This window comes from Phacochoerus africanus, chromosome 13, assembly GCF_016906955.1.
Source record: "Phacochoerus africanus isolate WHEZ1 chromosome 13, ROS_Pafr_v1, whole genome shotgun sequence".
Taxonomy (NCBI): domain Eukaryota; kingdom Metazoa; phylum Chordata; class Mammalia; order Artiodactyla; family Suidae; genus Phacochoerus; species Phacochoerus africanus.
This window is the reverse complement of record NC_062556.1, coordinates 64,510,446-64,526,710: the sequence shown is the minus strand read 5'-3', so window position 1 is coordinate 64,526,710 and position 16,265 is coordinate 64,510,446. Positions and strand designations below refer to the sequence as shown.

The following is a 16,265-nucleotide window of genomic DNA, read 5'->3' as shown; positions in this document are numbered from 1 at the left end:
TAAGTCAGTCTCCCAGTGCAATGGAAATAGAAGCAAAAATAAACAAATGGGACCTAATCAAACTTACAAACTTTTGTACAACAAAGGAAAACATAAACAAAATGAAAAGATAACCTCTGGAGTGGGAGAAAATATTTGCAAATGATGGCACTGACAAGGCTTTAATTTTCAAATATACAGATAGCTCAAAAACCTCAATAACAGAAGCTAAACAACCCAACTTAAAAATGGACAGAAGACATAAATAGATATTTCTCCAAAGAAGACATGCAGATGGAAAAGACTCTCAGCATTGCTAATTATTAGATAAATTCCCACCAAAACTACAATGAAGTTCCTCCCCACACCATTAAGAATGGCCATCATTAAAAAGTCTACCAGTAATAAATGCTGGAGAGGATGTGGAGAAAAGGGAACCCTCCTGCATTGTTGGGAACGTAAGTTGGTGCAGTCATTATGGAAAACAGTATGGAGACTCTCAAACAAAACAAAACAAAACAAAACCAACTATTATAGAGTTACCATATGATCTAGGAATCCCACTGCTGCCACTTTGGGGCATATACCCAGAGAAAACCATTATTTGAAAAATACATGCACATCTATGTTCAGTTCAGCACGATTCACAGTAACTAAGACATGGACACAATCTAAATGTCCATCACTAGATAAATGGACAAAGAAGATGTGTTTCAGGAGTGCCTATTGTGGCTTAGCAGATTAAGAACCTGACCAGTATCCATAAGGATGCAGGTTTCATCCCTGGCCTTGATCATGGGGTTAAGGATCTGGCTTTGCCACAAGCTGTGGTGTAAGTCACAGGTGCAGCTCGGACCCAAGTTGCTGGGGCGTAGGCTGGCAGCTGCAGCTCTGATTTGACCCCTATCCTGGGATCTTCCATATGCCTCAGATGCAGCCCTATTGTTAATTTTAATTAACAAGAAAATTTTTAAAAAAGTGTGATACATATACATTGGAATACCTTAAAAAATGAAATGATGCTGTTTCCAGCTACATGGATAGGCTTAGAGATTGTCATACTAAGTGAAGTAAGTCACACAAAGACAAGTATCAGATCATATCACTAAGATGTGGAATCTAAAATATAACAGAGATGAACTTATTTATGAAACAAACTAATTCGCAGACATAGATAACAGAATTATTGTTGCCAAGGAGGAGGGGTGGGAGGGGAAGGGAATGGATGGACTGGGAGTTTGGGGTTAGCAGATGCAAACTAATACATACAGAGTGGAGAAAGAACAAGGCCCTACTGTACAGCACGGGGAACTGTATTCCGTATCCTGTGGTAAACCATGATGGCAAAGAATGTAAAAAAGACTATATATAACTGAATTACCGTACAGCAAAAATTAACACAACATTGTAAATCAATAAAATAAATTTAAAAAGGAATGGCGCTTGACCTCATTCCTCCTCTTCATCCTCTTTTAGCTTTGAATGTCGGGCAGGTGGGCCTGGTGCTGTCTCTCGCCCTCACTTTCATGGTGATGGTCCCGCGGTGCGTCAGGCAAAGTGCCGAAGCCGAGAACATGGTAAAGTGTTTATCTTAACCTTCTTAGCCTGTTCTAGTCTCCTTGCAATTAAATGGTATAACATCAGTTCTTATGTGAAATATTAAAACTGATGTTTTTACATTGTAGGTAATGGAATTTTTTAGATCCTTCCCCCATCTGTTTAAAGTTAATGTAAAATAAAATATACATATCTTTTTCTCACTCTTATGGGTGCCACGTCTGCAGGTTTTATGTTCATCACAGCTGTCTTCATGTGTAATAAATGTCTCTGTGGCAGGGTGGTTCTGAAATCCTGGAAAGAACTAAAGTTAGTTTCTTAGAGGCTTGCTTATTTATTTTTATTTCTTAATTATCAATTCCTCATTTTTGGTAAAAGAAGAATGTAAGGTTTTGAGGTTAGTTGTTTAATTAATAGGTAGCAAACCCCCCCGCCCCGATTTTAGCATTTATTCTTGTATGTGTTGAACACCTGAATCTGCAGGTGTCCCTTCTTTCTGGCAGGATAAGCCCCGTCTCAGAATGTGGTGTCAGAGGTGTTGAGTGAATGGTCGTTTAGGAGGCCTTAGTCAATTTGTAAATTATCCCCTTTTTTGAGTATTTGCAACTTCTTCTAAAAGGAGAAAAACAATATAAGCGAAGAGTTTTCATTTCATTCTTCACTTTTGTAGAGGAAGTGACTAGTTATTAAAACGAGCTTGCTGACCGTCCAGTTCTGCTCGTCATGACAGATGCCCTTCTGTACCACACATTACTGATCAGGGTCCATCACTATCCCTTCCTTTGACACAACTCTCTTGTTTTTTTATTCAGGTATGAAAAGTGGATCAGTAAAGTCTTAGCATTCAGTTCTCTAGTTCTTTTGGTTTTAATACAATGTTGAAGGAAGTGGCCGTAAGTGACAGTGTTACAGGACGATGAACAAGTTTGCAAATCATCAAAGGCCTCATCAGACGCCTCCTTCTGTCCTTTGGGGATGATAAGACCTGGGATAAACTTAACCAGAGAAAAGCAGATAGGAAGATAAAAAAAGCAAAAGATCTCATTTATAATCTCTGAACCTCCATAAAGAAGACTCTCCTTTCCTAACCCACGTGATGTCATGTGTCTTTCAGATGATTTCAGTAGAAAGAGTGACTGAATATATAGACCTTGAGAAAGAAGCACCCTGGGAATACAAGCATCGTCCGCCACCGTCCTGGCCCCAACGAGGAGATATTGACTTTAGTAATGTGAGCTTCAGGTACAGCTCAGATGGGCCTCTGGTCTTGAAGGACCTGATACCATTGATTGACTCAAGAAAAAAGGTTTGTTTAAGCCATTTGCCTTGTTCATAGTCCAGCTAAATGTTGAGCACCGCATGTGCTGTTGTCCACTCCAGCTGAGGCTGTGGGGCAGTGTGTGTCCACCAGAGAAGAGCCTAGAATCATGACTCAGTGGGGGGTGAGGAACCAGGGCCACCAGCTGGAGTCAGGGCCCAGAGACTTGCTCAGAGTCAATGAAAGCACATGGAAGGGAGCAGGGAAGACACACATGGGAGACGGCAGAGGGTGTGTGACCTGGTCCTGCCAGCATCCCTGCCTGCTGGCGGTGTCCCTGTCATGCTCAGCTTGGGGATTTGGTGTTGCCATGAGCTGTGGTGTAGGTCGCAGACGCATTCTGGATCCAGTGTTGCCTTGGCTGTGGGGTAGGCACCAGCAGTAGTTCTAATTCGAACCCCAGCCTGGGAACTTCCATATGCCTCGGGTGCAGCATTAAAGATAAATAAATAATAAATAAATCAAACACCCACCATGGAGACTGGCACAGAGTAAATGCTGGACAAGATAGCTGTCATTTTCATCAAGGGTAAAATGACCATAACCACGTTCCCTGGGTAAATTGTTGTCTGTCCATGAACATGAGGGGTTGGCCATTTGAAATCGTATATATGGCTCTAGGATCCATCCAATGTGTCTGTCTCTCTATCCAGCTTGTCATATACCTAAATATTATGTTTATAGATTTTTCCTTAAATTTCTCTAGCCTGCGTTAAAAATCTCAGCTCCCTACTGAATGCCTCTTCTGTGCAGGACTTCACAGTTCATACAAATAGTACAAAGGCAAACCTAGTATAGATCCTGCTGTCAACATATACAGTCCAGTTGAAGATGTAAGAAAATGGCTCTATCAGCTGCGTAAGATAGAAGGTGGTTGTGATGTTTATAGACGTTTAGGCAAAGATGATGTAACATCTGTTTCGGTTGAGAGACTCCTACATGATGGGTCAGGTAGAGCATTTCTGAGGACTGAGGCGTGTGAGACAGACTTAGTGACATGTGGCTAGGATTTCAGCAGGTGGAAATGCATGGGACAGGCATTCTGGGAGGTGGGACCAGCATGAGCACAGGCACAGTGTCCTGATCCTGTGAGTGAAGAACTAGGCCCCTGCAGAGCGTTCAGGGAACAGAAGTAGCAGGTGCAGAGCACCCACTGTCACGGTCCTTCCTCACCCCTACCCAGTGGTCCCCAGGGAGCTGACTCCTGAGATGAAGGACGGAGAGGTTGGTGGGGACAGTTTCATAGAAGAGACTTCCTGGGGCGGAGTGACAGGCACAGACTCCTCCCTGGAGTTTGGAGCTCCCAGGCCTGTGGTCGTGAGCAGTCCACAGGCAGCGTCCCTGTCCTATCTCGGCCATTGACCCAAGGTCTACGAATGTCCCAGTTTGCACGGATGGATCAGTTTCAGTAGAGCTGATGGTGTGGGAACCTCCATACTTTTTCACAGCCACGTTCTCACCCGTGTCCCGATGCGTGTCGATGTGTCTATGAGGACACCTAGAGACACCGGCGTGCCTGGTTTATTGTGCTTCACAGACAGTGCATCTTTTACAACTTGAACATTTGTGGCAGCCCCGTGTCAAGCAAGCCTATCAATGTTATTTTTCCTATAGCATTTGCTCACTTTCGTGGCTCTGTGTCCATTTGGGTAATTCTTAGAATATTTCCAACCTTTTCATTATTATATTTTTTATGGTGATCTGTGATCTTTGTTCTTTAATGTTACTACAACCCATTGAAGGCTCAGTTGATAGCATTTTTTTAAACAATAAAGTACTTGAAAATTAAGGTATGTACATAGTTTTTCAGGCACAATGCTGTTGTACACTTTGTAGAGTGCGGTATAGTGTAAACATATCTTTAACATGCACAGAGGAACAAAAATGCATGTGACTCTATTTTGTTTTTCTTTTTTTAATCACTCAATGAATTTTGTTACATTTATGGTGTACAACAATCATCACAACCAAATTTTATAGCATTTCCATCCCAATCCCCACCCCCACCCCCAACCTGTCTCACTTGGAAACCGTAAGTTTTCGGTCTGTGTGACTTGCTTTATTTTGTGATGCTCACTTGATTGCAGTGTCTGAGACCAAATCCACAGATCTTCAAGGTCTGCCTGCACTTAGAATACGTGAATCACGTATTTACACTGGGACCTGCCTATGTAGAGAGTAGCGCATCTGTATTATATAGAATTTAACATGAGGTAAATGTGGCTACAAATACAACAATGTTAGCTAAACCCACTTTTCTTACATGTAATCTCTATAAAGATAATTTTGTTTTGAAATGCCATGATTGATTTAACAGACTAAGATTTGAGACTTTGGAGTTATTCAAATGAGACAATATGAAGAATTCCCATTTGGAGTTCCCCAATGGCCTAGCCTAGTGGTTGAGGATCAGCGTTATCACTGCTGTGGCTTGAGTTGGATCCCTGACCTGGGAACTTCTGCATGCCGTGGGTACAGCCAAAAAAAGTTCCTGTATTCTGATTACAGTGCTCAGAAAGATTTTGTTTTTCTCTGTTTATCTTTTTTTTTTTTCCTTTTCTAGGGTCACTCCCACGGCACCTGGAGGATCCCAGGCTAAGGGTCTAATCGGAGCTGCAGCTGCTGGCCTACACCAGAGCCACAGCAACACAGGATCTGAGCCGCATCTGCAACCTATACCACAGCTCACAGCAACGCCGGATCCTCAACCCACCGAGCAAGGCCAGGGATCTGACCTGCAACCTCGTGGTTCCTAGTCGGATTCATTAACCACTGAGTCACGATGGGAACTCCAGTTCTTCTCTATTTAAAGCCATGAGTGTTTTAAATTTACTGAACTCATTTACAAATGAAAGTATGTCTCAGACCTTCCATGGATTCTAGATTCCTAAATACAGATGAATTTGTCCGTTGGAAATATTCCACCAGGGAATTATGCAGTTGGGCAAGCTCATTGATAAGACAGGCCAGTTTCTCTACACACGTTTGGATGCACACAGCTAAAAGCCAGTATTTACAGTATAGTTTTATTCCTCATCAGCATTTTACCTGCATTATATCGATTCTTTCATCTTATTGTTAGTGCACTTAATTTCTTTCTACTTTGGTTTTAATAACTAGACTGATGATATTTGACATGTATCTTTCCAAGATACAATTGTTAAGTATTAATTGGTTTATAAAATGCCTTTTGAACTACTCCGATGAAAGGTCTCCTATAAATAGGAGATGTTCTTTCTGTAGTTGTTCTTGACCTTATTATGTGTATTGTGGCTACTGGCTACTGACTTTTAAGACACTGAAACCTTTGCTTTATAATTTCAAGATTTTTCCTTTCAAGATAGAATATCATAAAGATATTTAAATCAGGAAGTGATTTAGTTTCTCTACCAAAGAATAATCCCTCTTAAATAGTAGATGCCTGAGAAGGTGAGTATTGTTTATGTACGACACTTCAGACTTGACTTGTTGATCTCTGTAAAATTGCCCACATAATTCTCAAGGTCAAAGTACCCAGGCAGTAGGACGAAAGCTAATTCAATGAATTGTGTCTAAAGGAATGATTATCTGTATCTTAAAAGGTGTGGATTATTGCAAAATCTACAAAAATGTCAAGACTGGATTTAAATATGTAAAAAAGATATGAATCAAAAATAAGTAAATAAATAAAAGGTGACTTCTTATGAACCACTTAGGAGACTGCTGGCTTTTCACTGCCAGTAGATTGATTTTTTTTATTTTTAACTCTTTTGGGGACCAGGGATTCTCCACCAGGGGACGTTTGTCAATATCTGACATTTTTGGTTGCCACAATTGGGGGGGGGGTGCTTCTGGTGTCTAATGGGTAGAGACAGGGACCCTGCTGAACGTCCTACAGTACACAGGACTGGCCCCCAGTGCACACCCCCCGAAGGAATTATCTGGCTCATAATGTCAGCAGTGCCATGGCTGAGAAACCTATAGACAGATCTCTACATAGAATTTTTAAAGTTTATCTTCAATAACCAAAGTTTTGCTGCCTATTTTTAATTGTTAATCCCTCCTGGATCTCTTTACAGGTTGGCATTGTGGGAAGAACAGGAGCTGGGAAAAGTTCCCTCGTCTCGGCCCTTTTCAGATTGTCAGAACCCAATGGTATAATTGGGATTGATGGGATCGGGACAGCCACCATTGGACTTCACGATTTAAGGAAGAAAATGACAGTCGTACCTCAGGTGTGCACCTCAGAGCATTCTCTCGTGGTCTTTTCATAAGACACCTAAGTTTAATTGCTTTTAATTTGATTGTTGTCTTTTCAAATTGCATGAAAGGGTTCATCTTTTTCCTCCCAACAGAGCACATTTTTAGCAGCAGATATTTTCGTGAGATATCAGGTTTTGTTTGTTCATTCATTTGTATGTGATTTAATAACTTACCCAGATGGATTTCTGGACACTTCTGCTAATAACGGTATCATTCTGAGAAAAACATATAAATGGTTTGTTTAGCATCGGAGAGGTTCCTAATGGGAAACACGAGTTCTAAGTGTCTTAATAAAGGACCTTTGCTATAGGGAATAAAGCCACCCTTTCAAAAGTGATCATCTCCCAGGAGGGCTTTCTGTGCACCTGTGGGGCTTTGAGAATTACAGTGTGTGGGTGCTTTGGGGAGACATTGAAAATTCAGCCATTCATCAGCGAGTAGAACCAGGGAGGCCATAGAGAAGAGTGAGGAGGAGCACGGGACTCGGATCCCATCTCTGTGCTCCTCAGGCTTCTCCCCCTCACAGGGCAGCTCGCAGTACCACCCCCTGGAGCTGTTGTGAGGACTAAACAGGTCAGTGGGTGTGGAGAGCTTCCTGCAGACCCCATGCCTGGTTGCTGTGACAGTGGAGCCTTGACGTGACCCTCTCTTCCTGGGCTCTGACTCTCTTCTCTTTTCTTCTGCTTCTTTAAAATGTGTGTTGTTCGGGGAGTGTTTGGAGATTGGATTATATGCACAGCAGACGTTCCTGTCATTCCATTTGGTTCATCCACCCAAATAATTCAAAGAATTGAGCAATTACTAGTCTCTCATAATATAGTCAAGGGCAACATGGGCTCTATGCCCACATCTTCCATCCTGCCCTCTGCTTTAACAGACTTGCTGTTTTTCTTTCTTTATTTTACTTTGAGGGATATATATATCTATAGATATAGATATAGATATAGATATTGTTGTTCTTCTAACCTCTTGAGATGAGAAACACAGGGAAGAGTCAAGACAAAAGGCTCAGACAGATGTGCTTCCTGGAGTGCAGGTACAGTGAGCTCTGAAATGCCTGTTTAGTAGGAAGCATGTAGAACGTGGCACCAAAGGAAGGAGAACTTGGACGTGTGTCCTGTGACAGCACAGCTACTGCCACCTGCCCCAACCTCTTAAATACCTGGAAGTAGTAGAAGTACTTTGGAAATCAAGATCTTTCTTTTTTTTTTTTCTTTTTGCCTTTTCTAGGGCTGCTCCTGCAGCATACGGAGGTTCCCAGGCTAGGGGGTCTAATCAGAGCTGTAGCCACTGGCCTACGCCGGAGCCACAGCAATATGACATCTGAGCCGCGTCTGCGACCTACACCACAGCTCATGGCAACGCCGGATCCTTAACCCACTGAGCAAGGCCAGGTACCGAACTTGCAACATCATGGTTCCTAGTCAGATTCGTTAACCACTGTGCCATGACGGGAACTCCGAAATCAAGATATTTCTTTCAGACCACAGTGAGATGCCACCTCACACCCCTTACAATGTCCACTATCAATACAATACAATACAATGTGCTGGTGAGCATGTCCAGAAATTGAAATCCTAAGAGTTCCCGTTGTGGCTCAGTGGAAACGAATCCATGAGAGTGAGGGTTTGATCCCTGGCCTTGCCCACTGGGTCAGGGATCCAGCATTGCTGTGAGCAGTGGTGTAGGCCGGCAGCCGCAGCTCAGATTTGACCCCTAGCCTGGGAACCTCCATATGCCTCGGGTGCATTGCTTGTAGGAATGTAAAATGGTGCAGCCACTGTGCAGCCATTGCAGCTCTGCCCCTGGACTGTGGGACCTTGAAGTCACTCAGCTTCCAATCTTCATAGTCCTCATCCTTACACCAGGTCTGGGAGCTGCTGCCTCATGGATTTGTTGTGAGGATGCCGCTGGGTGAGAAAGCCTTTGTTCTTGGGAACGCTCAGTCAGCAGCAACTATTATTATTCTTAAGGATCGAGTCACTGACCTTTTAGGTATTATTTCTGGTTAAGAAATGAGAGTAGCAGATTCTGGAATGACTTTGCTCTTTAATTTCTGTTTATGTTTTTGTAGCCCTTGGTGGTTTTCTTTATATTTATTGCTTATAACATAAACCAAGTTGTTTATACAAATTTAAAGAGTAAAACACACACACACACACACACACACGCACACACACACACACACACACACACACACAGTAGGATTTTTGGGGAAAAGCATAACAGAGAAATGTATCTAATCTTTTCCGCCAGTAACAAGAGGGAGCAATCCTTTCTGTGTGTTCTCTTGATGTCTGGCTTCTCTCTCTCCAGGCTCTTTCCTGACCACCGCCCTGTGCTCACTCAGACTTCCCAGCCTCCCATGGAGACCTCTGGCATTGTTCTCAGCCCTCCCCACATGCTCCACGATTTTCTTCCTATGAGGCTGTAGAGGACCTTTGTCTCTCATTTCTATTGCTCTAGTGCTTGCTGAGGCCCACAAGTTGCACAAGTATTAATCATAATTCCTAACATTTGTGGAATCCTCAACATGTTTTAGCCTGTTTTCCTACCGTCTGTCACTTAATCCTCACGATTCTGTTATAATCTGATAGATTAAAAAGATGAGGCACTGTGAGTTTACCCCACTACCAAGTAAGGGGCAGAGCCAGGATCAAATTTTGTGTGTCCCATGTTTTTTTAATTTGAAGTGTAGTTGATTTATATGTTCCAGGTGTTCAGTAAGGTGATTCAATTATACATGTATTTCTACATATAGTTTTCCAGTTTCTTTCCCATTATAGGTTATGCAAGATTTTATTTTTTTATTTATTTAAGGGTGGTTTTTTTTTGGTCTTTTTAGGGCCACACTTGCGGCATATGGAGGTTCCCAGGCTAGGGGTCGAATTGGAGCTGTAGCTGCCGGCCTACGCCACAGCTACAGCAACACCAGATCCGAGCCTCGTCTTCAACTTACACCACAGCTCCAGGCAACACCAGATCCTTAACCCACTGAGCGATGCCAGGGATCCAACCCGCAACCTCATGGTTCCTAGTCGGATTCGTTTCTGCTGCACCATAATGGGAACTCCGGTTATGCAAGATTTTAAATATAGTTCCCTGTGCTATACAGTAGGTCCTTGTTTATCTATTCTACATATAGTAGTATGAATATGTTAATCCCAAATTCCCAATTTATCCCTCACCCACTTCCTCCTTTTGTAACTGTTAGTTCTTTTCTATGTCTTTGAGTCTATTTCTGTTTTGTAAAAGTTCATTCTTATCATTATTTTAGCCTCCACATATAAATAATACCACATGATTATCTTTCTCTGTCTGACTTACTTCATTGTATGATACACTCTAGATTCATCCATGTTGCTGCAGATGGCGTTATTTCATTCTTTTTTATGGCTGAGTAATATTCGTGTGTGTGTGTGTGTGTGTGTGTGTGCACGTGCGCGCACGCCACATCATCATTATCCATTCTTCTGTCAATTGACATTCAGGTAGCTTCCATGTCTGTTATAAGCGGTGCTGCTATAAACTTTGGGGCACATGTATCTTTTTGAATTAGCATTTTCATTTTTTCTATATACATATACCCAGTAGTGGGATTGCTAGAATATATGTTGTTGTTTTTTTTTTCTGAGAAACTTCCATACTATTTTCCATGGTGGTTGTACCAGTTAGCATTCTCTCCAAGAGTATAGGAGGGTCCCCTTTTCTCCAAAAGCCTCTCCAGCATTTATTTTTTGTAGACTTTTAAGTAATGGCCATTATGACTGGTGTGCAGTGATATTTCATTGTAGTTTTGATTTGCATTTCTCTAATAATTGGTGCTGTTAAATATCTTTTCATGTGCCTGTTTTGCCTGTTTGCCATCTTATGTCTTTTTTTTTTTTGTCTTTTTGCCATTTCTTGGGCCGCTCCCTCGGCATATGGGGGTTCCCAAGCTAGAGGTCAAATCCGAGCTGCAGCTACCGGTCTACACCAGAGCCACAGCAACACGGGATCCAACCCACACCACAGCTCACAGCAACACCAGATCGTTAACCCACTGAGCAAGGCCAGGGATTGAACCCGCAACCTCATGGTTCCTAGTCAGATTCGTTAACCACTGCACCACGATGGGACCTCCCCCCTGTATGTCTTCTTTAGAGAAATGTCTATTTAGGTATCCTGCCCATTTTTTGATTGGGTTATTTGTGTTTTTTGCTGTTGTTTTGTTTTGCCTTTTAGGGCCACACCTGTAGTATATGGAAGTTCCCAGGTTAGGGGTTGAATTGGAGCTGCAGCTGCAGCACAGCCACAGCAATGCCAGATCCAAGCTTTGACTTTGACCTACACCACGGCTCATAGCAGTGCCAGATTTTTTTTTTTTTTTTTTTTTGTCTTTTTGCCATTTCTTGGGCCGCTGCTGCGGCATATGGAGGTTCCTGGGCTAGGGGTCGAATCAGAGCTGTAGCTGCCAGCCTACACCAGAGCCACAGCAATGCAGGATCCGAGCCGTGTCTGCGACCTACACCACAGCTCATGGCAATGCCAGAACCTTGACCCACTGAGCAAGGGCAGGGATTGAACCCGCAACGTCATGGTTCCTAGTCGGATTCGTTAACCACTGAGCCATGACGGGAACTCCAGTGCCAGATCTTTAAACCACTGAGCAAGGCCAGGGATCAAACCCGCATTTTCATGGATTCTAGCTGGGTTCATTACTGCTGAGCCACAACAGGAACTCCCTGTTTTTTTGTTTTTTGTTTTGATATTGAGCTGTTTTATATACAGAAATCTGTTGCATTTCTTTTTTTTTTTGTCATCTTTTCTAGGGCCACACCCTCGGCATATGGAGGTTCCCGGGCTAGGGGTCTAATCAGAGCTGTAGCCACCAGCCTACGCCGCAGCCACAGCAGCACGGGATCCAAGCCACATCTGTGACCCATGCCACAGCTCATGGCAACGCCAGATCCTTAACCACTGAGCAAGGCCAGGGACTGAACCTGCAACATCATGGTTCCTGGTCGGATTTGTTAACCACTGAGCCATGACAGGAACTCCTATTTTTTTTTTTTATGTTGCATTTCTGTATACTGATAACAAAATAGCAGGAAGTGAAATTAAGGGAAAAATTCCATTTATCATTGCATCAAAAAAAATAATTAAATTTCTAGGAATAAACCTACCAAGGAGGCAAGAGACCTATACCCTAGAAACTACAGGATGCTGATGAAAGAAATTGAAGATGGTACAAACAGATGGAAATATGTGCCATGTTCTTGAATTAGAAGAATCAATACAGATTCAGTGTAGTCTCTGTCAAATTGCCAGTGGCATTTTTCAAGCAACTAGAACGAAACTTTTTAAAATGTGTATGGATACAGAAAAGATCTCTAATAGCCAAAACAGTCTTGACAAAGAAGTACGGAGCTGGAGGAATCATGCTTTCTGACTTCAGACCATACCACAAAGCTACAATAGTGAAAACAGTGCAACACTGGCAGAAACATCAGATACATAATCAATGAAACAGGATTTAAAGCCCAGAAATAAACCCATACACTTATGTTCAGTTTGTCTAAGATAAAGGATGCAAGAATATACAGCGGAGAAGACAGTGTCATTAGTAAGTGGTGCTGAGAAGTCTGAACGGCTACATGTAAAAGAATGAAATTAGAACATTCTCTAACACCATATACACAAATCAATTCAAAATGAATTAAAGTCCTACATGTAAGAGCAGACAGCATAAAACTCCTAGGGGAAAACATAGGAAGAACACTCTTTGACATGAATCACAGCAACAATTTCTTGGATCCATCTGATAGAGTAATAGAAAGAAGAACAAAAATAAACCAATGGGGCCTAATTAAACTTAAAAGTTTTTGCACAGCAAAGGAAACCATAATCAAAGCAAAAAGACAACTTAGGAAATGGGAGAAAATATATGTAAATGATGCAACTGACAAGAGGTCCATTTCCAAATACAAACAGAATTCAAATTTAATGTAAGGAGGATCCCAACTCCATAGCCTGAGCAGATGACCACTCTGCTAGTGTCTTCAAAATCCTCTTGATTGTAGTCCTCGGTGGAACTGCTTCATATTGTGATTTTATGTGAGGGTGCGATGCACACATGAACAAAACTTCACGAAATAATATTACTCTTGCTCTGTGCTCTGATATGTGCTATTATATCAGTTCTAGTTCATGTAAGAGACAAATGATGGTCATGTGGCACCATATTTATTTCCTGATCCATTGGCTGCTCCTGCAGTTTGACAAACACCGTCCCTCCCTGTCCCCCTGTTGGGCTGGTCCTGGTCCATGTGAGCCTCATGCCGGGAGCTTTATTGTTGTTCTGTATTCTCCCAGCAGCCCTGCAAGGTTAGCCCCATCTTCCAGTGAGGGAACTGAGGCTCAGGAAGATTAAGAACTCACCCTGGGTCTACTAACTAATAAGCAGTAGAATTAGATCTTAGAATAATACTTTAAAAAAAATGTTTGTTGAATTGAATGATGTTATCAGATATTTTTTCCTATCAGAACCAGAGACAGGGGAGTGGGGACATGGAGTGCCAATCCTGGAGTCCTAGGGGGACCTTTCAAAAAACAATTACTGGAGGCTTCTCCATTTGTATTCAGATTTAGGAAGAAGTGAAAGTTGGAAGCACTTCCTAAATACTTTCCATCCACAATGGGCCGCCTCAGTGTACGTGTTCTTTGTGCTCCAGACTGAAGTGTGTTCCCCAGAAATAACAGCAACTGTGATGATACTAAGGGAATAGAAGTGAGGTTGCTTTCCTGAAAGAATCTGAAAAATGGATTTCAAAACTTCTTTGGATGATTCTTCACACCTAGGGATCTTTATCCCTTTGGCACAAAGAAAATATTTTCAATTGAAGAGGTATCCCATGTAAATTGAGTATTTATGATTGTAACTCAAAGTTTGGCACTGAACACGTCTGTCATCTTTATCATTATTAAATACATTCATTTTTTATATTTGAGGTTTTTTTTTAAAAAAAAAGACAAAGCAAAAGTTGAGTATTTTAAAAATAGGAATAGTATTTCCATTCCTGCATTTTCTTCAGTAGTTTGAAGAAACTGAACCAGATCTGTCTCTTTAAGACTCCTCCCTGATTACGTGATTGCTTTCCCGTTTTTCCTTATTAATAACAAAACTCAAAGAAAGAGGAGGTGGATGTACTGTTACTGGTAAAGAAAGACAACTGGATTCAAGCCTAATACAGGCGGTGCTTTTTATCTGACGCTGAAATCTTTATAAAATCCCATGGAACCGCTCCTTGGAGAGGCTGAAAGAGGACTTTTTGGGACTTAAATCTCTTTCCTTTGTTGGCAAAGAGTGTTCTTTTCTTCTGATTATGGGTGATGATCAGTTGATTCAGAGGTTACAGGATTTAAAAAGAAAAAAAGAGGGAAGCCAAGATGTACAGTGACTTCCAGTGATTCCCTCAGTCTTGAAATAGGGACACTGGCTGCCCCTTAAGTCAGGTACTCAGATTAAAAATGAGAAGGTAGCTCTGAGGAAACAGCAGCAATAGCTACTCCTGAGGATATATTTTAGTGGAGGGCAGTTTTCTGGTTTGGGACTGAAACAATTTGGGCAAACTGTGGTGCTTTATCTGCTTCCTTTGTTACCAGTTGTATTGTTTTTGCCTTGATCCCAGGTCCTTAAGCCTCTGAAGGTGAGTGGGTAGGGTTTCTTTTTAAGCTAATGAGGGTCTTGTCTTCCAGCTGCACAGACATAAGGGCCAGTAAGACTGCAGTTCTCAGTCTTGCAGCTGTGTTGAGGGATTATCCACTTACTACACTAAATGCTCTGATTCAGAGCGGCCAGTTTTGGGTCACACAGCTAATATGAACTTGTGTTATATTAGTTACAACAGAAATAATTACTACTGAATGTGGCAAAAAGGATTAAATTTATTTTTGGTTTGCTTCTAATAAATTTCATTGGAGTATAGGTGACTATTGTGTTAATATCAGGTGTACAGCAAAATGAATCAGCCATGTATATATATACATACATACATTCTTCTCCAGATTCTATCCCCATACGGGCTATCACAGAATATTGAATAGATTTCCTCAAGATACAGAGTAGGTCCTTGTACCAGTCGACTTAGTATATAGTGGTGTGTATATGCCAATCTCAACCTCCCAATCCATACAAAGGATTACATTTTAAAAGTATTGAACCTGCATAGCAGTTGTGGCCTGTGCCACAGCCATGGCAATGCTGGATCCTCAACCCACTGTACCACAAGGGACGTTCCAAAACAGTTTGGAAACTAATGTCCCACTTACTATTTTACGTTGAACAAGAGCATTGTTTTCCTGACTTGCTGTGCCAGCTAACTCTTAGTAAATACAGTTTAATTGTGTACCTTCAGAAAAAATATGTGTGGGCCAATAAATTTTTTGGGTACTTGGGTGAAGGTCGTGTGTCCTACTATAAATGTCTGTCTACACTGCGTGTTCTGCCTGCGGATATTTATACAATTAGTTTATTAACTTCATTGCTTAGAGGTAAGTAATTTAAATAATATCTGTCAGAAATGATCATTAATTTGACCCTTACCTGCCCTTGCAGTGTATGTCTGTAAGTACTTTGATTACCTTTTGAAGATAACAATGGATTCTTATTGGCAAGTGATGAAAGTATAAACCAAAATGAACACTGTCCATAAAATACATTGGCATATTAAAATAGACACTGTTTTGCCCTAAAAGGCAAAATAAAATAAATAAATAAAATAAAATAATATAAAACAAAACAAAATAAAATAGACATTGTTTCCAAGTTGCCTGCTGGCTTTAGGGAAACATACAGCTTTAATCAGTTCATGTTGCAATAAATCATTCTTTTCCTTCAACTTTTTATTGAAATTTACTGATTTTGAAACATATCACTTATATCTGGAATCTAATATATGGCATAAAGGAATCTTTCTGCAGAAAAGAAAATCATGGACTTGCAGAAAAGACTTGTGGTTGCCAAGAGGGAAGGGAGGGATGGACTGGGAGCTTGGGGTTAATAGATGCAGACTGTTGCCTTTGGAATGGATTAGCAATGAGATCTTGCTGTGTAGCCCTGTGAACTATGTCTAGTCACCTATGATGGAACATGATAATGTGAGGAAAAAGAATATATACATGTATGTGT

At 41.5% G+C, this 16,265-nt stretch overlaps 1 protein-coding gene across 1 annotated transcript in view; it reads left to right on the top strand.

The window, feature by feature from the left end:
* LOC125113258 (ATP-binding cassette sub-family C member 4-like) overlaps positions 1–16,265 on the top strand; it is a 125,009-nt gene that overhangs the window by 83,266 nt on the left and 25,478 nt on the right. Inside the window, exons 24-26 of the mRNA XM_047755822.1 lie at positions 1,456–1,556; positions 2,651–2,842; positions 6,913–7,068. Of these exons, the coding sequence (XP_047611778.1) occupies positions 1,456–1,556; positions 2,651–2,842; positions 6,913–7,068 (449 nt within the window). The remainder of the gene's footprint in view (positions 1–1,455; positions 1,557–2,650; positions 2,843–6,912; positions 7,069–16,265) is intronic.